Here is a 24,933-nt window from a genome sequence, read left to right on the forward strand (position 1 = left end):
CAGTTTTGTTGAATCCTATGACAATGTATAGCTATCCTAATTCCTATCCTAAAATCCATTGGTCAGAAAAGGCATGTAGGATTGCAAATCCTAATCATTTGCTGAAATGGGCTCATTGAGAACTGAAAAACACATTGTCTGTTGTTTAGAATACAGTTCACACTCATAATATCACAGTTGTTGGGAGAAAACCTATGAAAATTAAGCATGTGCATTATTTATTAACAAATCATTATGTAATAGAAGGAAAAATGTAGATATTACTATTGCCTCATACTCTTATAAGGAGATAGTCCTTTAAATGAGATCCTTGTATTGAGAGTGAAGTGTGCTCCATCTGTTACCCTGAGCAACACTTGCCGTAGTTAAAGGCACTTACTAGATAATAGGGCTGGATCTTTTAAAGATGAATGAAGTGCAGTGACAAATTAGTCCATGAGTTGAAAGTTACACATGTACGTATTCACTGTCTCTTTTTTCTACCCGATGAATAGGTGAACATTGTGAAGCAGTTAATCCTTGGCAAAATCAAACCAGAGGACATTGCAATTTTGACACCCTACAATGCACAGGTGATGGAGATAAGCAAGCTGCTCAAAGCAGGAGGAATTACAAGGGTAACTGTGTGTACCATCATAAAAAGTCAAGGTACTGTTACATGCAAACTCCATCTTCTTCATAGAGGTGGATGGCAACTTTGTTATTTATTTCATAAAATACTTTTTCGTAGTCACTGTGTTTTCCTATCCAGGAAGAGGGCCTCATGATTGAAGCATTTGTAATTTTATTTTTTAAACTCCTGTTCATGTGCCCTGGAATGTGTTGGTGCACTGGTGTGGTGCATCACCAGGCTATTACCACAGAGCATTTTTTGTACACCATTTCTTTTCCATCTACAGACCTAGCAATTCTTCTTCTTCTGAAGGCCTTCAAACCACAAAATTGGGCACAGGAACATGAGTAGGCCATACAGCTCCTCGAACCTGTTCTGCTATTCATTTAGATCTTGGCTGATCTGTACCTCAACCCCATTTACCCTCCTTTGACTCATATCCCTTGATACCCTTACTTAGTAAAAATCTATCGATCTCAGTCTTGAAAGCTTCAACTGACTGAGGATCCATAATCTTTTGGGGGAGAGAGTTCCAGATTTCAGAACCACTATTGTTGTTTGATCCAAGTCAACGTTTATAGACCATTGGTTCCTCTGATAAGAATCTGTCTCCTCCCCCTTCTGCTTCAATCGAGTAATCGAGTGGACAGCACTGCCTGTGGCTGTCAAGATCACCATGGCCTTAACTTTTACACCATGCGGTCGTTACAAGCTGCAGCAGGTGACATCAGTGACGTATTGCACTTTGTTGTGCAGCACTGTATCAGGGAGATGACTGAGGCTCTCAATGCAAGGAGAAACACGTACATCACATTCCCCATGGACAGAACAAAGGGGGACGATGGAGCACTTGGCTTCGACCACATTGAAGGCTTCCCCAAGGTCCAAAGCGCCAAGCCATTGCCTGCATGCTTCCCATCACAAGCCTGGAATCTTTCTCAATATAAATGGATATCACTCCCTGGATGTGCAGCTTGGTTGCGACCACAGGTAGTGCATCATGTAGGTCTGTAACCAATTTCCTGGCAGCAGTCATGATTCATTCATCCTGCACCAGTCCTCTGTGCTGCCTTTATTCCAACCTGATCATCAGGTCACAGGCTGTCTACTTGGCAACAAGTATATTCCCTCTGGACATGGCTCATGATTCCTGGCAAGAACCTGGATACAGACGCAGAGTATGCCTACAATGAGAGCCATGCTGCCACCAGAAATAGCATTCAGCAGGCCATGGGCATGCTGACTGTAACCATGTTTCCAGATTTGTGGTCATGTGCTGCATGCTACAAAACTTTGCCATACTGAGGGACCAGCCTTTACCTGGGCAGCTAGAAGTGGAGGTGAAGGAGGAAGAGCAGCATCAAGAGGAGGAAGAGCAGGAGCAGTATCAACCACCAGTGCCCCTAGCTGCCTGAGAGCAACTCATCCAAGAGCGCTTCACCTGAACCATCCCTCCCATCCACAATATACCAACAGTCCAACAATCCCTATCACCATCATCCTTACTATCACAATCCGATTACCTTCCTTCAATCCAGCTTCATGGTTTTGACCTCAACTGACTACAAATATGAACACGAACACCAAATCAGAAAACAGAAATTTTACTTCAAAAACTCACTTCTGATTTGAATAACAGTTAACTGGAGTAATTAAGAATCACTCTTGTGCCAATCCCAGTACCTGTCTTGTGTGCTTGATTACTTATCCGAGAGGTGTATCCCCAGTGGCTACAGCTTGGGAGGTGGAAGGCTGCTGAGCTTCCATTGAGAACACATCAGATGGCCATGGTAAGAGACCTGGAGCAGCTCTGGGCCTCGAGGGCCCGGCTACAGACTGCAGCATCTCGGCATGTCACAGTCTAGCCCAGCTGGCTATGTGGCACTGACAAGCACTGGTAGAGTGGGTGGTGAGGAAGCAGGCATGCTGTCATCCTGAGAGAGGACAACAGGTGCCCCTCCCAATGGAGCCAAAGCCACTCTCCTGTGGCTATGCTTCAGTACTCCTGCGGCTCTGCTTGAGAACAGAGTGCAAGAGTAATATGATGCTCTGGAAGACCCTGTTAATGGTGGCCCCCAAAGCCAAGATAGCAGCCGTCTGAGCTTCCATCATGGAAGCTGTCAGAGCTGTTGCTAGATGCTCCATCACGGTGGGCCCCATTGTCATATTTATGGAGCTGACCATTCGCTCCAAGTTCAACAGAATGGTCTCCATGCTGTGCACGAAGCCCTGACTCAACTTGGTGCTGGACTCCTCCCTGCTATCAGCCATTGTACGCAAGCTCACTGGCAGTGCATTTATCCTTTCCTGGTGTATGCCCATCATCTTTCTTCGATAGCCTAGGCCTTTGAAGTCAGCACCTGAGCCCTCTGCAGCAGAGCTAGTATGTGATCTCGCCCTTCAGCGAGCTGGCACCTTTGCCGTCCTATTCCCCTGCCCTAGCTCCTGCACACTTGTGCCCGGTGATTCACCACATGAATATCCCTTTCCTAGCCTAACCTCTAAAGTATGCGTGGTGCCAATCTTTGAGCTGGAGCTTGCGAGGGTAAGATCGAATGATGTTGCTTCTTCAGGAAGCCTGGCCTCGTGTTCCTGAAGTGACAGAGGGGCCTCGACATTTTCAGTGTGTGAAATGAATAAGAGGGATAAGGATTAGCATTTAGTGTGAAGGGAGAGCAGAGAATGATCAGTGGCTGGTGAAAACTGTTGCAGTTTGTCATGCAGAGAGTGTAGGGTGAGATAGAAGGGAAAAAGATGATAAAGTGTGAAGAGACCCTGCGCGACGTCGCCTCCAATGTTGCCAGCCACCATGGCCCGTGATGTCCAGCATATCCTCCATAAGTGGGAAGAGGGTGTTCAGGCGGCTACTGACTTCTCTGGTCGCCATCTGTTGCCTCATATTGTGTGCACCCTCCTCCTGCAAGAAAGGAGTGTGTTAGTAACAGCCTTATGAGCTGTTTTGAGAATGTCCCTGTCTTAGTCGAATAGTGCAGATGTTGTGTGCAAGATGTGAGGAAGTGAGGGTTGCAATAGTGCTGAGAGTAGGAGGTGCAGAGTGCGTGAGTAGGTGGGGAATGAGGTGGAGTGAAGTGTAGTGCAGCGATTGTAGGAGAGAGAAGGAAAGGAGAGTCTTGTGAGTAGTTGAGCTGCTACTGGGGCATATGTGAGGAGAATGTAATTGAGCTGAGAGCTAGGATTCCTACCTTGACAACCCTGGTGAGGTCATTAAACTTCTTTCGGCATTGCAGCCAAGTCCTGGGAGCTAAGCTCCTTGAATTGACCTCCTCAGCCACCTCTTCCCATTTGCGATGGAGGTGTTGCCCAGAGGGCTTTCTGCCTCCTGGAGGGAACAGGATCTCTCTCCTCCTGTCCATTACGTGGACCAGGTCTGCCATAGCGGCATCGGAGAACCTGGGGGCCCGATCTACAGGTCTTGTACCAATTTCTCTGTTCACAAGCGTTCCCTCCTGCCTGCAGCCACAGTGCACCTCCCACCTCCCCTTTAAGAAGTGTTGGCTGCCTTTAAGTGGCATCAGAGCACAACTTCCTGCTCCCCAAACAAGCTCACAGCTAATAAGCAGTGTGGGTAGTGCTGGCTGCATACATGACCTATGATAATGAGCTGTCAGCACCAATTTCACGTGGTCCCTGCACCCCATCCCCTGCATGCCTGTTTTCAGGTGCGGTTGAATTTCTAGGCCATGATTTTCATTTGAGGCATAGAAATCAGGAAAAATATTGGTGTCATAGTCTTCTCAGAAAGCTAAAACAATAAACTAAGCAGCTAAAACTATAACTTGTTTAGGAAAATTCCTCAGTCACAGATGAGCATTGCTGTGCCTCAGGTATGAAAAGGATTTTTTTTGTATTTGTTCATGGGATGTGGGCGTCGCTGGCGAGGCTGGCATTTATTGCCCATCCCTAATTGCCCTTGAGAAGGTGGTGGTGAGCCGCCTTCTTGAACTGCTGCAGTCCGTGTGGTGAAGGTTCTCCCACAGTGCTGTTAGGGAGTTCCAGGATTTTGACCCAGCGACGATGAAGGAACGGCGATATATTTCCAAGTCGGGATGGTGAGTGACTTGGAGGGGCACGTGCAGGTGGTGTGGTTCCCATGTACCTGCTGCTCTTGACCTTCTAGGTGGTAGAGGTCGCGGGTTTGGAATGTGCTGTCGAAGAAGCCGTGGCGAGTTGCTGCAGTGCATCCTGTGGATGGTACACACTGCAGCCACTGTGCGCCGATGGTGAAGGGAGTGAATGTTTAGGGTGGTGGATGGGGTGCCAATCAAGCGAGCTGCTTTGTCCTGGATGGTGTCAAGCTTCTTGAGTGTTGTTGGAGCTGCACTCATCCAGGCAAGTGGAGAGTATTCCATCACACTCTTGACTTGTGCCTTGTAGATGGTGGAAAGGCTTTGGGGAGTCAGGAGGTGAGTCACTCGCTGCAGAATACCCAGCCTCTGACCTACTCTTGTAGCCACAATGAAGCAGAATGGGAGCATTCAAACAAATACTAACTACCCTTGGATGCAGTTTGTTCCTTAGGCTTTGTTTCACATTAAGCACTGTTAATGAAGCACGGTGAGGTTGTAGCTACGTAGTACCAAATTTTGAACAAAAGTAATTGAAAGGCAGGGAAAAAAACCTGATTAAATTGTTCTGATCCTTCCATGTTCCTCACATAAATTGGGCCAGCCCCCTCCCTTTCTCCTTTTACTTTATTTTTAAAAAGATATTGACATAACATTAATTATCCAGATTGTATCTTGAGAATTTTGCACTACTGTTTTAACTAGGCATGTGCTTGGATCTATTATTTTAAATGTTTCAGAAAAAGACAATTTTGTAATACTAGAATGGTCAGAAGGCATACAACAATAGGCATTTCTGGTTTTGCTGTCCCAGGATAAGATAGTATTGGTGTAGTGTCAATGAAGTGGTATCTCTACATCACTTGTCTGCTCTCTGGGAAGCAGCAGACCTGCATTCATATGAAGCCTACCTGGTACGGTAGCGTAGTGGTTATGTTACTGGGCTAGTAATCCAGAGGCCTGGACTAAAATCCAGAGTCACGAGTTCAAATCCCGCCACGGCGGCTGGCGAATTTAAATTCAATTAATTAAATAAAAATCTGGAATTAAAATACTAGTATCAGTAATGATAGCCATGAAACTACCGGATTGTCGTAAAAACCCATCTGGTTCACTAATGTCCTTTAGGGAAGGAAACCTGCCGTCCTTACCCGGTCTGGCCTATATGTGACTCCAGACCCACAGCAATGTGGTTGATTCTTAATTGCCCTCTTAGGGATGGGCAATAAATGCCGGCCTTGCCAGTGACGCCCACATCCTGTGAACGAATAAAAAAAAACATCTGGGCAGGAATAGACCAAGCATTTCCCACACTCATGATGGCTGGAGCACCATGACTAGATGCTTCCTACCCCGCCCACCACCACAGCCGTGTAATCTCCTGGAAGAGGCAAAAAAGCAGGACCAATAAGAGGAAAAATACTCTGGAAAATTCCTCTCCAATGCCCTCAGGCCATCGAAACAAGTCCAGGAGATCACGTTGACCATGCGTACGTTATCTGTTCATTCTTTGTACTTCTTGCTTGCATTTGTTCTAATACAAGTGTGGGTAATAGTGCTAATGTGTCAAATCCCAGGATCCTTTGCAGACATTTGCAAATGCTCATCCAATGGAAATGGACTTTGCGTGCAGTTAAAAAGTCCCAAATTGAGTCGTTTTCCCCATTTTTTCTCTTCAACATCCTTATTTTTCTATTGCTAGTTTCTCCTCCCCCATGTGCTCTGTCCAAGGGATATTGGCTTGTTGCCTCTCTGCAGCAGTATAACTGAGATCAGGAACTGAGTAGTATGAGGGAATGAATTTCATAGTGCTGCCATACAAAAATAGCAAACTCTTTGAGTCCATTGCATGAATGTAGCTCAAAACAATGCTGTTCTTCACATATGAGTGACACAATGATATATTTTGATATGATTTACATTGTTGTGCACAAATAAATGAAAACAAGTTTTGTCCATTTTTCAACAAAGAATTACCTTTATGATTAGGTCCAAAAGTATTAGCTAAAGAGCATTTGGTCATTTTGTGAGACTAGACAGTCGAAGATGGGCCAAACATTTAACAGAAGGTAAAGCCCAGAATTCAAGACATTAAAGGAGACCAAATAAGCAATAAAATGAAAGTATAGTCAATCAAAGGCCACCCAAGCTCAAAGACATACTGTTAACTACAAACAAATGCTTGTAGCTTGCTTGATAACTGATAATTTAGCTTGTTAAGGCAGTGTGACACTGAGCTATGTGGACTAGAAAGGGTCTAGGTTTAATCCCTAACTGTTTTGAGTTATGTAAGGAATCTTACAACACCAGGTTATAGTCCAACAGTTTTATTTGAAAATCACAAGCTTTCGGAGATTATCTCCTTTGTCAGGTGATGAAGGAGATAATCTCCGAAAGCTTGTGATTTTCAAATAAAACTGTTGGACTATAACCTGGTGTTGTAAGATTCCTTACATTTGTCCACCCCAGTCCATCACCGGCATCTCCACATCATGTTTTGAGTTAGACCTAAGTCAGGATAGTACTGTAACGCTTTAATTGGCTTCAATAGCCCTGGGGCAGGAAGGGGAAAAGTGGTTAGGTTTCTTGCTTCTGACCACTATCCAATGACCTCTGCTAAAAGTGCACATGTGTAGACATCAGATTGAGGATCGGATGGTCATTGTTTGGCTCATATAGGAGGGGAGGGGATGTTGAATTTTTGATTGAAAATGCTGACAATAAACCAAATCCAACTGAACCATGTCTACAGCTCTATGTACCATTTGACATTACAGTATATAAACAAGTCATGAATATTTTTTACATTTTCTTATAGGAAGTGAATGGCGATACGTCATCGTTTCTGCAGTTCGTTCCCTTCCAGAAAGAGAAATTGATAACCAACCTTCAAAGGCTTGGCTGAAGAAATATCTGGGTTTCATCACTGATCCAAACCAAGTGAATGTTGCACTAACAAGAGCACAAGAAGGCCTCTGTATCTTTGGTGAGCAGAATCGCATATCTCAAAGATTGTCTTTATGGAAAAGTGTTTGGTAAAGGTTTTTCTATGTTAGGCCTTTCAACCTCAAAAAAAAATGTTGAGGGTAATGACTCAGTCACAAGCAAATGCATGAGTTGTAGCCAAATTTGCTGATGTTTCAGGGCTGCATTTTGTAATAAACTGGATAACCCAGTGGTGAAGGATAGAATATTAGAGCCTAGTCGTCAGTTGCTTCCAAGTTTTTATTCACAGAGCTCCACATTACACCCACACCACACCCTAGATCAGCTCTCTTACAAATGGATACAAGAGAGTTTGCAAATTGATACACACCACCTGAATACAATTAACACTAATTGAGATAAATCACATGGATACAATTGTTATGTTTTGCCCAGGAGCTTTGGGTCGTCACAAATGGGTAACTACAGGTCTGTCAATTTAATGTCAGTTTTGGGGAAGCTATTAAAATCATCATTAATGATAGGTTGACTGAGCACTTGAGCAAATATGAACCGATCAGAGAGAGCCAGCATAACTTTGTTAAAGGTAAGTCATATCTGACTAATCTAATTGATTTTTTTTTTGAGGAGGGGTGTAACAGTGAGACCTCCTTGCTATATGTCCTCATATGTGTTTTTCCAATTTTCTGAAGGGCAGACAGATTAACACTTCAGTGAGACAAAGCCAGATACAGGTAGTTAAGCTGTTATATTTTACAGCCAGTAAATGAGAATTATAGTAACTCTCGCCTTATTTCAACTGAACTTCAGCACCTCTTCATAAGTAAGAAAAAGCCATACGATCCTTTTTTTATTCGTTCATGGGATGTGGGCGTCGCTGGCGAGGCCAACATTTATTGCCCATCCCTAATTGCCCTCGAGAAGGTGGTGGTGAGCGCTTTCTTGAACCGCTGCAGTCCATGTGGTGAAGGTTCTCCCACAGTGCTGTTAGGAAGGGAATTCCAGGATTTTGACACAGTGACAATGAAGGAACGGCGATATATTTCCAAGTCGGGATGGTGTGTGACTTGGAGGGGAACGTGCAGGTGGTGGTGTTCCCATGTGCCTGCTGCTGTTGTCCTTCTAGGTGGTAGAGGTCGCGGGTTTGGGAGGTGCTGTCGAAGAAGCCGTGGTGAGTTGCTGCAGTGCATCCTGTGGATGGTACGTACTGCAGCCACTGTGCGCCGGTGGTGAAGGGAGTGAATGTTTAGGGTGCCAATCAAGTGGGCTGCTTTGTCCTGGATGTTGTCGAGCTACTTGAGTGTTGTTGGAGCTGCACTCATCCAGGCAAGTGGAGAATATTCCATCACACTCCTGACTTGTGCCTTGTAGATGGTGGAAAGGCTTTGGGGAGTCAGGAGATGAGTCACTCGCCACAGAATACCCAGCCTCTGACCTGCTCTTGTAGCCACAGTATTTATATGGCTTGTCCAGTTAAGTTTCTGGTCCATGGTGACCCGCAGGATGTTGATGGTGGGGGATTCGGTGATGGTAATGCCGTTGAATGTCAAGGGGAGGTGGTTAGACTCTCTCTTGTTGGAGATCATCATTGCCTGGCACTTGTCTGGCATGAATGTTACTTGCCACTTATGAGCCCAAGCCTGGATGTTGTCCAGGTCTTGCTGCTTGGGGGCACGGACTGCTTCATTATCTGAGGGGTTGCGAATGGAACTGAACACTGTGCAATCATCAGCGAACATCCCCATTTCTGACCTTATGATGGAGGGAAGGTCATTGATGAAGCAGCTGAAGATGGTTGGGCCTAGGACACTGCCCTGAGGAACTCCTGCAGCAATGTCCTGGGGCTGAGATGATTGGTCTCCAACAACCACTACCATCTTCCTTTGTGCTAGGTATGACTCCAGCCACTGGAGAGTTTGCCCCCTGATTTGCATTAACTTCAATTTTACTAGGGCCCCTTGGTGCCACACTCGGTCAAATGCTGTCTTGATGTCAAGGGCAGTCACTCTCTCCTCACCTCGAATTCAGCTCCTTTGCCCATGTTTGGACCAAGGCTGTAATGAGGTCTGGAGCCGAGTGGTCCTGGCAGAACCCGAACTGAGCATCAGTGAGCAGGTTATTGGTGAGTAAGTGCCGCTTGATAGCACTGTCAATGACACCTTCCATCACTTTGCTGATGATTGAGAGTAGACTGATGGGGCGTTAATTGGCCGGATTGGATTTGTCCTGCTTTTTGTGGACAGGATATACCTGGTTAGCTCTCTTCTTAAGGAAGGCAGGTCTAGAATTTACCTGTTTCGCAACAGATGTTACCAAATGACCTTGAAGCGTTGCTGGACAGGAAATTTAGCAATTTGATACCTGATTCTGTCTGGGGGATGACCAGTAGAGCTACCAATTAAATCAGCTTCCACCCTCCAAAGGCAACCTCATGCTGTATACACAAGAATACAGTTTCTCTCAGCATCTCGTGCGAGACAGCCTACTGGAAGTGTCTGGGATGGGATACAAAATCTGCACTGTTCCTTCATTGCTGGGTCAAAATCCTGGAATTCCCTACCTAACACTATCATGGAAACATCATCACCAAAAGGACAGCAGCAATTCAAGGAGAAGGCCCACAGCATTTTCTTAGGGCAACTTGGGTTGGGCCTTGCCAGTGTAACTCACAACCCTAGAACATATAAAATAAAAATTACAGTATTTACTTAGAGCTGTGAAATAGTCCTGTATATGTTTACCTATCAGAACCAAAATATTAATTATAAGGTGGGATGGAAAATTCAGTCTTCCCCCTTTATAGTAGGGATATAGTTCAGATTGTTTTTTAATATGGGATAAAACTGTATTTTTGTATAGCAATCAATTTTTTTAAGTATCTTTTTTTTAAAAAAAAGTTCTTTGTACGAATAACAGTACTAGGACACCATCACTTGGCAGGAACATAGCCAATGCAAGGTTTTTTCAAAAAAAAGTTAATGTGCAGTTATTTCAAAATGAGATGGCCCTGAAATTCCCTGGGGGTTCTCCTGGTCTGCTGCAATAACTCCAGCAAGAGACCAGTGGAGCCCTCTGGCAAACTGTGTAAATGGCCATTACAATATTTACCTTCAGAATTACAGGCTTAGCTGCCTTACAAGTTTGGACTATTTTCTCCACAGAAGAAAAGGTAAGAAGCAGAAAATTAAGAAGAAGGAATTTAAAACATTTTTCTCAGAGGTCAGGTGTAACTTATTTTTAAACATACGCATTTATGTATAATGCACTGGAAATCCTGCACTCTTCCATGGAGGATTTTGTTTCAATGGGAAGTCCACCATCTTAGTCGGAAAGAACCAATGTTAACACATCAGGTCACACACTACTATAGTCTCTACCCATTCTTCACAATATACTGTAAAGGAATGCATTCTGAGAAATAGGGAGGGTGGAAAATAGATCCCTAGATATATATTGTGACAAAATGCCGATACTTCCCTAAATGCAATGCACACACAATTTTGCTATGACACAAATCGAATAAAATTCAGCCTGTCAATATCTGACCACAGAAACTCATCCGTCCCATTCAGTAGGTGCTTAGTGCCATCTAAAGGAAGAACCAGATTCTGCACAGTTAATGTGATTTTGAAAGAAGTTTTCTGGCACTTGTTCGATGCAATGGGCTTGATATCATCTCATTTTCCACACCATCTCATTTTCCACATCGTTCACCTGAGGAAGGAGGTAGCCTCCGAAAGCTTGTGAATTTAAAATAAAATTGCTGGACTATAACTTGGTGTTGTAAAATTGTTTACAATCCTGCAAGAATAGCAGAGTATTTGTGCAGGTACCACACAATTATGTATCCTTGTGAAGTGCTCTTTTGAGTTAAGTCATTGGAATCAGCCACCTTTTGGGCACTTCGAACAAAAGATGAACTTATCTTACTGCTGGAATTCTATAATGTCAGTTGAAGGGGAGATTTACATGGCAAAATACTAATTGTTTGTTATGCTGCAGTGCTGCTGTATATTCCTGTGAGTGAAAGAGTATTGAGATGAAGAATGAAAAACAAAGAATGTTGTTAGCCATGTGTTAAAGGGAGATCTCCAACCTCCCTTCCCCACACCCCCATTACCTCCATGCCCAGAATTTCCAGTGCAGTCTCCTTGTAAGGAATTAAGGATTGCTATTTTAGGACAGAACTTGCACTCTCCGACCAGTTTTACTAGCGCTAGAGCCAAAGAGGGCCCAAAAAGGTAAGTTTTAAATTATTTTTTGTGGAACCTGGAGAAGCAAGAGTATTCCTTCAGGCCCACAAAAATAATCTGGACCACTGATGCCTCAGGCTACCGCCCCCCCCCCCCCCCCCCCCCGGACTTATTTTGCTTCTGGCTGGGCGGCACCTGGGTTGCCCAATATTGTGCCGTTCTGAGTCCAGCGAGCTGCATCGGGATGCCCGTTTGAGGAGGGTAGCTCTCTGATTCTATTTAAATGAGGGCCGGGCCTCAAAATGGCTCCGGCCTCTTCGCTGCTGGAACAAGCAGCCTGCCAGCTTGCTTTGCTGGTTGACTGCCCAAAAGTTAAAAATAGACTCCCTTGTGAGGGCAGCTTGCTGGATGTGTGTTGCTTGCAAGGTTTTATGGACCATAGGTAAAGGTGGTAGGGTGGCTCTGTTAATAAAGGATGAAATTGGTACAATAGTGAGAAATGATCTTGGCTCAGAAGATCAAAATGTCGAATCAATTTGGTTGGAGGTAAGAAATAGCAAGGGAAAGAAATCACTGGTGTGAGCAGTATATAGGCCCTCTAACAGTAGCTACACTGTGTAGGGCAAAATATTAATCAGGAAATAAGGGGGGCTTGTAAAAAAGGTAATGCAATAATCATGGGCGACTTTAACTTTCACATAGATTGGACAAATCAAATTGGCAAAAATAGCCCTGAGGAGGAGTTCGTAGAGTGTATTAGGGATTGTTTCTTAGACCAATATGTCGGGGAACCAACCAGGGAATGGGCCATTTTGCATCTGGTAATGGGTAACAAAACAGGATTAATGAATGATCTCAAAGTAAAGGATCCCTTGGGAAGCAGTGATCATAACATGATAGAATTTCACATCCAGTTTGAGAGCGAGGATCTTGCGTCTGAAACTACTGTATTAAACTTAAATAAGGGCAATTATAAAAGAATTAGGGCAGAATTGGCTAAAGTGGACTGGGGAAACAGATTAGATGGTATGATGGTGGATAAGCAGTGGCAAACATTTAAAAAGATATTTTATGACTCACAACAAAAATATATCCCTGTGAGGAGGAAAGACTCCACAAAAAGGGTGAACCAACCATAGCTAACTAAGGAAGTCAAGGATGGTATCCGGTTAAAAGAAAAAGCATACAACATGGCAAAGATTACTGGTAAGCCCGAAGATTGGGCAAACTTTAAAAACCAGCAAAGGACGACTAAAAGAATAATAAAGAGAGAGAAAACAAATTATGAGAGTAAACTAGCAAGAAATACAAAAACTGACAGTAAAAGCTTCTACAAGTATATAAAAAGGAAGAGGGTAGCTAAATTAAACATTGGTCCCTTCGAGGATGAGACTGGGGAAATAATAATGGAAAACAAGGAAATGGCAGAGGAATTGAACAGATATTTTGTATCTGTCTTCACAGTAGAAGACACCAATAACATACCAGTAATAGTAGAAAATCAAGAGGCAAAGGGGAGGGAGGAACTAAAAGTAATCGCTATCACTAGAGAAAAAGTACTACGTAAACTAATGGGTCTAAAGGCTGACAAGTCCCTGGACCTGATGGCTTGCACCCCAGGGTCTTAAAGGAAGTGGCTACAGAGATAGTGGATGCATTGGTTGTAATCCTCCAGAATTCACTAGATTCTGGAAAGGTCCCAGCAGATTGGAAAACCGCAAACGTAACACCCCTGTTCAAGAAGGGAGTGAGACAGAAAGCAGGTAACTATAGACCAGTTAGCCTAACATCTGTCATTGGGAAAATGCTAGAATCCATTATTAAGGAAGTAGTAGCAGGACATTTGGAGACTCATAATACAATCAAGGAGAGTCAACATGGTTTTATGAAGGGGAAATCGTGTCTGACAAATTTATTAGAGTTCTTTGAGGAAGTAACGGGCAGGGTGGATAAAGGGGAACCAATGGATGCAGTATATTTGGATTTCCAAAAGGCATTCAATAAGGTGCCACATAAAAGATTACTGCACAAGATAAGAGGTCATGGTTTTGGGGGTAATATACTGGCATGGATAGAGGATTGGCTAACTAACAGAAAACAAAGAGTTGGGATAAAAGGGTCATTTTCAAAATGGCAATCTGTAACTAGTGGGGTGCCACAGGGCTCAGTGCTGGGGCAGTATTTACAATATATATCAATGACTTGGATGAAGGAACAGAGTGTCTTGTGGCCAAATTTGCTGATGATACAAAGATAGGTGGAAAAGCAAGTTGCGATGAGGACACAAAATGTCTGCACAGGGATATTGACAGGTTAAGCGAATGGGTAAAAATTTGGCAGATGGAATATAATGTGGGAAAATGTGAAGTCATCCACTTTGGGAGGAAAAATAAGAAAGCAAAATATTATTTGAATGGAGAAATACTACAAAATGCTGTGGTACAGAGGATTTGGGTGTCCTCGTACATGAAACACAAAAAGTCAACATTCGGTACAGCAGGTAATCCAGAAGGCAAACGGAATATTGGCCTTTATTTCTAGGAGGTTGGAGTATAAAAGAAGGGAAGTCATGCTACAACTGTACAGGGTGCCGGTGAGACCACACCTGGAGTACTGCGTACAGTTCTGGTGCCCTTATTTAAGGAAGAACATATTTGCATTGGAGGCAGTTCAGAGAAGGTTCACTAGGTTGATTCCGGGTATGGAAGGGGTGTCTTATGAGGAAAGATTGAACAGGGGTTGGGTCAAAACTCATTGGAGTTTAGAAGAATGAGAGAAGATCTTATTGAAACAAACTAGATTCTGAGGGGACTCAGTAGGTTTTTTTTTATTTGTTCACGGGATGTGTGCGTCGCTGGCGAGGCCAGCATTTATTGCCCATCCCTAATTGCCCTCGAGAAGGTGGTAGTGAGCCGCCTTCTTAAACCGCTGCAGTCCGTGTGGTGACGGTTCTCCCACAGTGCTGTTAGGAAGGGAGTTCCAGGATTTTGACCCAGCGACAATGAAGGAACGGCGATATATTTCCAAGTCGGGATGGTGTGTGACTTGGAGGGGAACGTGCAGGTGGTGTTGTTCCCATATGCCTGCTGCTCTTGTCCTTCTAGGTGGTAGAGGTCGCGGGTTTGGGAGGTGCTGTCGAAGAAGCCTTGGCGAGTTGCTGCAGTGCATCCTGTGGATGGTACACACTGCAGCCACAGTGCGCTGGTGGTGAAGGGAGTCAATGTTTAGTGTGGTGGATGGAGTGCCAATCAAGCGGGCTGCTTTATCTTGGATGGTGTCGAGCTTCTTGAGTGTTGTTGGAGCTGCACTTATCCAAGCAAGTGGAGAGTATTCCATCACACTCCTGACTTGTGCCTTGTAGATGGTGGAAAGGCTTTGAGGAGTCAGGAGGTGAGTCACTGGCCGCAGAATACCCAGCCTCTGACCTGTTCTTGTAGCCACAGTATTTATATGGCTGGTCCAGTTAAGTTTCTGGTCAATGGTGACCCCCAGGATGTTGATGGTGGGGGATTCGGTGATGGTAATGCCGTTGAATGTCAGGGGGAGGTGGTTAGACTCTCTCTTGTTGGAGATGGTCATTGCCCGGCACTTATCTGGCGCGAATGTTACTTGCCACTTATCAGCCCAAGCCTGGATGTTGTCCAGGTCTTGCTGCATGCGGGCTCGGACTGCTTCATTATTTGAGGGGTTGCGAATGGAACTGAACACTGTGCAGTCATCAGCGAACATCCCCATTTCTGACCTTATGATGGAGGGAAGGTCATTGATGAAGCAGCTGAAGATGGTTGGGCCTAGGACACTGCCCTGAGGAACTCCTGCAGCAATGTCCTGGGGCTGAGATGATTGGCCTCCAACAACCACTACCATCTTCCTTTGTGCTAGGTATGACTCCAGCCACTGGAGAGTTTTCCCCCTGATTCCCATTGACTTCAATTTTACTAGGGCTCCTTGGTGCCACACTCGGTCAAATGCTGCCTTGATGTCAAGGGCAGTCACTCTCACCTCACCTCTGGAATTCAGCTCTTTTGTCCATGTTTGGACCAACGCTGTAATGAGGTCTGGAGCCGAGTGGTCCTGGCGGAACCCAAACTGAGCATCGGTGAGCAGGTTATTGGTGAGTAAGTGCCGCTTGATAGCACTGTCGATGACACCTTCCATCACTTTGCTGATGATTGAGAGTAGACTGATGGGGCGGTAATTGGCCGGATTGGATTTGTCCTGCTTTTTGTGGACAGGACATACCTGGGCAATTTTCCACATTGTCGGGTGGATGCCAGTGTTGTAGCTGTACTGGAACAGCTTGGCTAGAGGCGCAGCTTGTTCTGGAGCACAAGTCTTCAGCACTACAGCTGGGATGTTGTCGGGGCCCATAGCCTTTGCTGTATCCAGTGCACTCAGCCGTTTCTTGCTATCACGTGGAGTGAATCGAATTGGCCGAAGACTGGCTTCTGTGATGGTGGGGATATCGGGAGGAGGCCGAGATGGATCATCCACTCGGCACTTCTGGCTGAAGATGGTTGCAAACGCTTCAGCCTTGTCTTTTGCACTCACATGCTGGACTCCACCATCATTGAGGATGGGGATGTTTGCAGAGCCTCCTCCTCCCGTTAGTTGTTTAATTGTCCACCACCATTCACGACTGGATGTGGCAGGACTGCAGAGCTTTGATCTGATCCATTGGTTGTGGAATCGCTTAGCTCTGTCTGTAGCATGTTGCTTCCGCTGTTTAGCATGCATGTAGTCCTGAGTTGTAGCTTCACCAGGTTGGCACCTCATTTTTAGGTACGCCTGGTGCTGCTCCTGGCATGCTCTTCTACACTCCTCATTGAACCAGGGTTGATCCCCTGGCTTGTTGGTAATGGTAGAGTGAGGAATATGCCGGGCCATGAGGTTACAGATTGTGCTGGAATACAATTCTGCTGCTGCTGATGGCCCACAGCGCCTCATGGATGCCCAGTTTTGAGCTGCTAGATCTGTTCTGAATCTATCCCATTTAGCACGGTGGTAGTGCCACACAACAAGTTGGATGGTGTCCTCAGTGCGAAGACGGGACTTCATCTCCACGAGGACTGTGCGGTGGTCACTCTTACCAATACTGTCATGGACAGATGCATTTGCGACAGGTAGATTGGTGAGGACGAGGTCAAGTAAGTTTTTCCCTCGTGTTGGTTCGCTCACCACCTGCCGCAGGCCCAGTCTAGCAGCTATGTCCTTCAGGACTCGGCCAGCTCGGTCAGTGGTGGTGCTACCGAGCCACTCTTGGTGATGGACATTGATGTCCCCCACCCAGAGTACATTTTGTGCCCTTGCTACCCTCAGTGCTTCCTCCAAGTGTTGCTCAACATGGAGGAGGACTGATTCATCAGCTGAGGGAGGACGGTAGGTGGTAATCAGCAGGAGGTTTCCTTGCCCATGTTTGACCTGATGCCATGAGACTTCATGGGGTCCAGAGTCAATGTTGAGGACTCCCAGGGCTACTCCCTCCTGACTGTATATCACTGTACCGCCACCTCTGGTGGGTCTGTCCTGCCGGTGGGACAGGACATACCCAGGGATGGTGATGGAAGAGTCTGGGACGTTGGCTGAAAGGTATGATTCTGTGAGTACGGCTATGTCAGGCTGTTGCTTGACTAGTCTGTGGGACAGCTCTCCCAATTTTGGCACAAGTCCCCAGATGTTAGTAAGGAGGACCTTGCAGGGTCGACTGGGCTTGGTGTTTTGCCGTTGTCGTGTCCGGTGCTTAGTGGTCCGATGCCGGGTGGTCCGTCCGGTTTTATTCTTATTATGACTTTTCGTAGCGAGATTTTACAACTGAGTGGCTTGCTGGGCCATTTCAGAGGGCAATTAAGAATCAACCACATTGCTGTGGGTCTGGAGTCACATATAGGCCAGACCGGGTAAGGATGGCAGGTTTCCTTCCCTAAAGGACATTAGTGAACCAGATGGGTTTTTACGACAATCCGGTAGTTTCATGGCCATCATTACTGATACTAGTATTTTAATTCCAGATTTTTATTTAATTAATTGAATTTAATTAATTAATTGAATTTAAATTCGCCAGCTGCCATGGCGGGATTTGAACTCATGACTCTGGATTTTAGTCCAGGTTAGATGCTGAGAGGATGTTACCCCTCATGGGGGAATCTAAAACTAGGGGGCATAGTCTCAGAGTAAGGGGTTGCCCGTTTAAGATGGAAATGAGGAGGAATTTCTTCTCCCAGCGGGTCGTGAATCTTTGCAATTCTTTACCCCAAAAAGCTGTGGAGGCTGAGTCATTGAATACATTCAAGGATGAGTTAGGCAAATTTTTGATCAGCAAGGGAGTCAAAGGATATGGGGAAATGGCAGGAAAGTGGAGTTGAGGTAAAAATCAGATCAGCCATAATCTCATTGAATGGCAGAGCAGGCTCGAAGGGCCGAATGGCCTACTCCTTCTCCTATCTCTTATGGTCTTATAGGGCAAATCCATTATGATGGCAGCAATGCAGTGTGTGTTGGGAAAAGCTGGGCATGCCTGTGCATTTGGGAAGTAAATTAACAGTTGCTAGAGTATTGTGTATTTCTCCAATTGTGATGCTGCACCAAGCTTGTAGTAAAGGGCTATTAAGATGACTTGTAAGGTAACATTGTTAAGTTATGTAAAGTGTGAGTGCACTTACCTTGGCAACTCTGCTAAATTCTTGCTCACCTGCTCCTACGTTTGGGGTATAGATTCAACAACATTTATTCATTCAGCAACCTTTATCCAGGCTGCTCCAGTGCTACTCTTGACTGGAGGGTGTACTTTGACTCTTTCTTTGTAGCATCTCCAAAGCATTGTGGAGTAGTGCTGCTCTCCTCTACACCTTCCCTCTGTCATTTTTAAAAAATTTGCAGCAATTTCCCTTTTAAGGGTGACAAGCAATCCTTTGAGAGCTGCTGGTGCCAGATATTCTGCTGCCAGTCCTTGAGTGCATCCAAAGGAAATGTGAGTAACAAAAATGTTTTTAAATGAGCTACCCTCATGTGCTCTAGTGCACTACAAAGGTGCAGAGTCCAAAGAACAGTGGTCCTGGTGCCTCTGAGCCAGGACCACATCTTTTTTAAAATTTGTTCTCCAGATGTGGGTAACGGCAGCAAGGCCACAATTATTGTCCATCCTTAGTTGGCCTGAGAAGGTGATGGTAGGCCTTTTCCTTGAACCACTGGATTCCTTGTGCTGTTGTTGTTCCCACAATGTTGTTGAGTAGGGAATACCAGGATATTGACCCAGAAACCAGTCTTAAAAGGTGACCAGGAAGTTGATGAGTATTATCAACACTCTTGTTACTGATTCCTCACTTGGCAAGTTCCTGATTTTTGACTCTTTTCATCCTTTCAGTGATTTAAATGCAGAAGCTTGAACAGGTATGCTGACAATCATCTTGGTCCGGGTATAGTCTGTAGCAGACAAGGGCTTAAGGGAGGAAGAAGAATTTTTAAAAATGCTACATTTTATTAATTATAAAATATGCATTGATAGTTTGTTATTTTGTTTTAAACCTGGCAAATTGTGATTGTACAAAAGCAATCAATAAAGCAATGGATCTTATTTTTGTGAAGTTATCTTTAAACATTGCTTTTGTATATTAAATAAATCATAGAATAAGGTGATTATGACCTGGTAATATAATCAAGGAATTCCATGCATGATGTTGGAGAATGGATTTTGAGTCATTTGTGGTCATTGATGAACATCAAGTTTAGATTAAATTCGTTAGTTTCTACAGGCTTGGACTCAGAACTGGCTGATCAAGGATTTGCAGCAATTTATTTATATCACAGTAATCTGTATATTAAAATTTTAAAATGTTTCAGTTACACAATAGAATAAAATAATTGTCCTAAAATTCCACCGTGGCAAGTTCCTCATTCTGCTCTTTGAGTGTAACCAGCAATGACTTCTCTTCCTGCCTCCGCACTATTACCTCCGGAATCCCCCAAACATATGTCCTTGGCCCTCTCTTCTTCCTCATCTACGTGCTGCCCCTTGGCGATGTCAACTGCAGATATGGGGTCAGCTACCACATGTACGCTGACAAAACCCAACTCTACTGCTTTACCACCTATCTCGAATCCTGCACTGCCTCTGATCTGTCAGACTGTTTGTTCAACATCCAGTATTTGCTGAGCCACAATTTCCTCCAGTTAAACATCGTTGTCCCCATCACAAACTCTGTGCCTTTTGCCACCGATTCCATCCCCCTCCACAGCCACTGTCTCGGTCTGAACAGACTGCTCGCAACCCAGCACTCACCTTGAGCTGAGTTTCCAACACTACATCCTCTCCATCACAAAGGCAGCCTACTTCCATTGCCCATGTTACGAAGGACGTAGATTAATGCATTCATTACTAATATCGCACAACTCAATAATTCAAATTGACATCTTGTCTTTTCCTGTTCCTCTAGGAAATGAGCATTTACTGAGCTGCAGTAATCTTTGGAAGGATCTGCTGGTACATTACAGGAAGTGCAATGGTTTGGTGAATGCTGAAGAGATTACTGTGAAGAGATAATTGGGGTATAGCAGCCCAGCATCTGGCAGGGAACCCAGGATTTTCTAAACTTGCTGTTTTGTTTTAATATGTTTTGAAAAACATTCAAACCAGCTTTTGGATTCCAGGCCTAGACTTCTAACAGGCTTTGATTCCACTTCATCTGACTCATGCACCACTATGGAAAGCAATTCTTTATTTAATCAGTTGCCTAATCATTAACCCATGTTCTATTGATGCAAATGTGAAAAAAATCAAAGATAGATTTTTACTGAATTATAACATTTGGAGATGCATTGCACTTGGTCTATTAAATTATATATTGCATATTATCCCTTAAATCCAAAATGGGAGAATTTTAAAAATTAGGTACGAGTTTCTAAACAAAATAAAGAGATAAGGCTTAGACTTGTAAGTAAAGCATACATTGTGAATCTGACTTTTTTCAAATTCGGAAGCACATTCAGTACTTTCTGATTACTTATTTTAATTCTAATGTTTGAACTAATTCATTACATTCCTAGCTTTTTAAAGTCTTTAGGACTGTCCACATTTTGAATGTTTTATGGACCAAAAAAATGGCAGTGTTATACTCGCCGCTAGATAATTAGAAGAGAAATAAATATATTTTAATTATGTCTATTTTGAAAATGGAAACCACTTTTCATTTTAAGCTTTTAAAGAACATTTTTTTAACTAAAAGCTATCTATATCAAATGAAATTGATCAGCTTTTTCTTTTTTTCACATTTTACTTTTGCCATTCCATTTAACCGAATGCATTTTCAGATTAATAGTATCTAGCTCCATCCCATCCCAATCTGGCAATGGTATTTTATATGAATGTTTTTATTAAATATGAAGTAGTTAATACCAGTACTGTCAGGGATGGAAAATGAGACTGTGGGTATGCTGATCCAGAACCTGACTGTAAGAATTTTCTTCTTTGTTAGGAATCCATCTGGTGATATAATGCTACAATAATGGCCTTCTACTACTAGAGATGTTTTAAAAACTACTGTGAATTGACTGGACAGCAGGTCCCACAGGGCATGCAGTGATGTTTTTTATACACCCTGGCGTTTCATCTGTTTAGAATGCATTTTCAGGTTAATGTCTAGAGGAAGTTCCTAACTTTGGAATTTTTCACCATTTAATGTGTATGTAAATATTTCCCATTTTATTTCCTCCCTTAGTTGACATCTAAGACCTCCTACTAAGGGCTAAGACAGATAGGTCTGTGGACATAACCACATTTCCCGTTGCTTTGTGTTCAACTGGCATATACAGTAAAAGCCTCTCCATGATAATCTCCAATGGTGAGCAACATATTTCCTTTATCCAAATGTTCTCTAATTCAATACTCTTGAATGTCTGGGGAATAAACTGGAGCCTGAGCAATTGATTCCTTTGTCAATATTCCCATTAATGAGCTTCTGTTGTAGAACAAGTGTTATGTTGATTAGAGAAATCAAGCCAGTTTTCTCTCATTCTCCAGGGTGAATCTCTACTTTCCTAATACAATCCACCTCTTTGATTGTATCTGTGATGTGGACACTGATATCAAGGTGATCCTGGCTAAATTGAGCCTTAGCTTAGAAAAATGTTTTTTAAGGACTGCAAGCAGAATCTTGCATTATAAATAGGGGGTTTATAATTAGCTGTTTTTAAGATGTATACATTACTGTTATGAAGGCTGTACCTGTGCATGGTGTCTGGAAGTGACACCAAGCCTCTTATGATGCACTTTTTATTTTTAAGAAACTAAATTGTTTTATATTTAATTTCGCGACTTTTTCAAAGCAAATGAATGTTTTTAGTTATTTGCTTGCTACAAAAGTTTAGATTTGTGCTATTATTATACTGCTGAAATCCTTTAGTTAATGCATTTATATAGCTCCTGTTTTTAGATTGAGAGTTTTTCCACTTCCCCTCACTGGCCACATAAGCAGATATTAGGACAGGTGACCAAAAGCTTTGTGAAAGAGGTAGGTTTAAGGAGCATCTTGAAGGAGGTGAGAGAAATAGAGAGGTTTAGGGAGGGAATTTCAGAGCTTAGGGCTTAGGCAGATGAATGCACGGCCGCCAATGGTGGAGCGACAAAAATTGAGGATGTGCAAGTGGCCAGAATTGAAGGAACGCAGAGATCCCTGAGGGTTGTAGGGCTGGATGAGATTACAGAGATAGGGAGGGACAAGGACATGGAAGGATTTGAAAACAAGGATGAGAATTTTAAAATCAAGGCGTTCCCGGACCAGGTGCCAATGTAGGTCAGTGAGCACAGGGGTGATGTGTGAACGGGACTTGGTGTGAGTTAGGATATGGGCAGCAGAGTTTTGGATGAGCTCACGTTTATGGCGAGTGCAGAAGATAAAGCAGTATTGACAGTAAGAAACTCAACAATTCTCATATTTTCAAGCAACTATTTTCAGTCATAAGATCACTGGCCCTCAGCTAACGGCCAAACACCAAATACCACTAGTCTGCACCTGTCTTTTGAATGACTTTCTAATTAGAATCCATCCAGACCTATGTGTAGTGTTGGTTGCAGTTGTTCTCTTGTACTTTGGGATCTAGTATGCCTGAAATCACTTCCATTAACTTGGCAGGAGGAATGGCATCATAGGCACCAGTAACATCTGCTCTCACAAAATAACATCTCTTCTGAAGTGCTTTATTATGGAGCAGACCTGAGAACTAGCAAACTCGCTCACTGTGGGTCTTTTTCTGATGTAGGAAAGGTTTTCCACACTTTCTACATTTTGGAGCTTTGATTGAATTTGAGCTCTACGGGCTGTCTCTGTTCCACATCATCCTATTCTGAAGCACAGAGATACAGTAATGCTGTTTTCTTTTATAAGTGTATGTATAATAATCTGCAAGTCAAAGCATAAGTGCCATTTATAATAAACTGAGACCAAAAATGTTTTTGTTGTTTGTTCTTTGTTTCTGTGGTAATTTAACGTTTTTAAATTTTTTTTAAAAAACCAAAAGGCAATATCTACAACTTGATTTATGTTTTATGGATTCGTGTGATTTGGAGCTGGTGTCTTTTTATTTTTCTCATTGCATTTGTTAAGTATTAGTAATAAATTGCTGGACATCAACCCTGTTATGTTGATGTATGTTTTTGTATCGAAACAGAAATCCTGTACTGTTGCAGTATGTATTCTTCTGTGTGAGGCCTTAGTAATGTTGTGCGGATTGCAATTAATAGAATTCCAAAATTATTAACTGTTGTAGGGCTCCCCCCTATTATACTGAAGTTATAATAATAGTCGAATCAAAAGTAGTTTTTTAAATGTTTTATCCATAGCACATTCTTGCTATGAAAATGTCAATTTTCTGGGTTTGAATATTATTTTTACATTTAATAAAGAATAAGTGTAAAGAAAGATGTATTCTGATGCATGTTCTTTGAGACATTGCACCACCAAACTTAACTTGACTTCTCTGCAGTCACATTTCTATTTTTACCTGAAACACTAACATTAGCTGCAATTGACTCCGCAGCATTTCACAGCAGGGAAAATAAAAATGATGTCATTTACTGCACAAATATGATTCATGGTCTGTACCTAATACTGTTCTCTTTATTCACTACACTAAAGTCATATACAATACATGGCATCCAAAATACAGATCTCCTTTTGAAATTCTCCATGAAACATTCCCCAATTTCGGCTGTATGTTCCTCCTGGTGGAGACCCTGACAAAAACATTCGTGTGTACACTGGTGAGGAAATCTGTTGTTGTAAATTCCCCTAATATTGCATTATTATCATGTTTATAAAATACGAATATGTAAATAACATTCTCGCTTTGCAACGCTTGTGGTTAATTTTGGTGAAGTTGTCGAGGGAGTATATTTCCCTTTCTATGTAAAATTCAAGTATTTTTCATTATCAACAATATGTGTAGTTGACCACTGTTTGACCACTCCCTTAACCCATTGGTGACCTCCCAGACAGTTTGCCTTAATTTACTATCAACAGCCAATAAGAACATAAGAAATAGGAGCAGGAGTAGGCCAATCGGCCCCTCGAGCCTGCTCCGCCATTCAATAAGATCATGGCTGATCTGATCCTAACCTCAAATCTAAAGAACACAAGAAGTAGGAACAGGACCCGGCCGCTCAGCCCCTGGGCCCGCTCCGCCACCCACAGGGCCTTGACCGATCCAAACTCAGCTTCATGTCCAATTTCCTGCCCGCTCCCCGTAACCCCTAATCCCTTTACTTCTAGGAAACTGATAAGAACATAAGAAAATATTGATACCGTTACATCTTGGCTCATACACACTCGTGTACATGTAGAACGAGAGGTCCTAATGCCTAATTCTGGGGCATACTAAACTTGCCAATCCAAGAAACATCTGTGTCCTTCAGCTTTCTTGTTATCAATTTATCTTGGGTCTTATCTACACACATCTCTTGCATGGCATTGTAAAAAAAAAAATGGTTTTATATGGTTTATTAAATATTTAGAGTAACTATTAAAAATGGCATCAACTAGTTACATCTCTGGGAAGCCTTTGTGTTTAAGCCCTTATGCTTCCCCTGTGTTTAGTAACATTAGTCCAT

At 43.3% G+C, this 24,933-nt stretch overlaps 1 protein-coding gene across 4 annotated transcripts in view; it reads left to right on the plus strand.

Moving 5' to 3' along the window:
- Positions 1–23,746, plus strand: part of helz2a (helicase with zinc finger 2a) — a 101,069-nt gene extending 77,323 nt beyond the window's left edge. For 2 of the 4 annotated variants that reach the window (XM_068000568.1, XM_068000569.1), the window contains 3 exons: positions 495–648; positions 7,517–7,684; positions 20,267–23,746. In XM_068000568.1, coding sequence (XP_067856669.1) covers positions 495–648; positions 7,517–7,684; positions 20,267–20,373 — 429 coding nt within the window. In that variant the 3' untranslated portion in view covers positions 20,374–23,746. The remainder of the gene's footprint in view (positions 1–494; positions 649–7,516; positions 7,685–20,266) is intronic. The other 2 variants (XR_010966383.1, XM_068000570.1) reach the window with 2 other exon arrangements.
- The last annotated feature ends 1,187 nt before the right edge of the window (positions 23,747–24,933 follow it).

Source organism: Heptranchias perlo, chromosome 19 (genome assembly GCF_035084215.1).
Source record: "Heptranchias perlo isolate sHepPer1 chromosome 19, sHepPer1.hap1, whole genome shotgun sequence".
NCBI lineage: Eukaryota > Metazoa > Chordata > Chondrichthyes > Hexanchiformes > Hexanchidae > Heptranchias > Heptranchias perlo.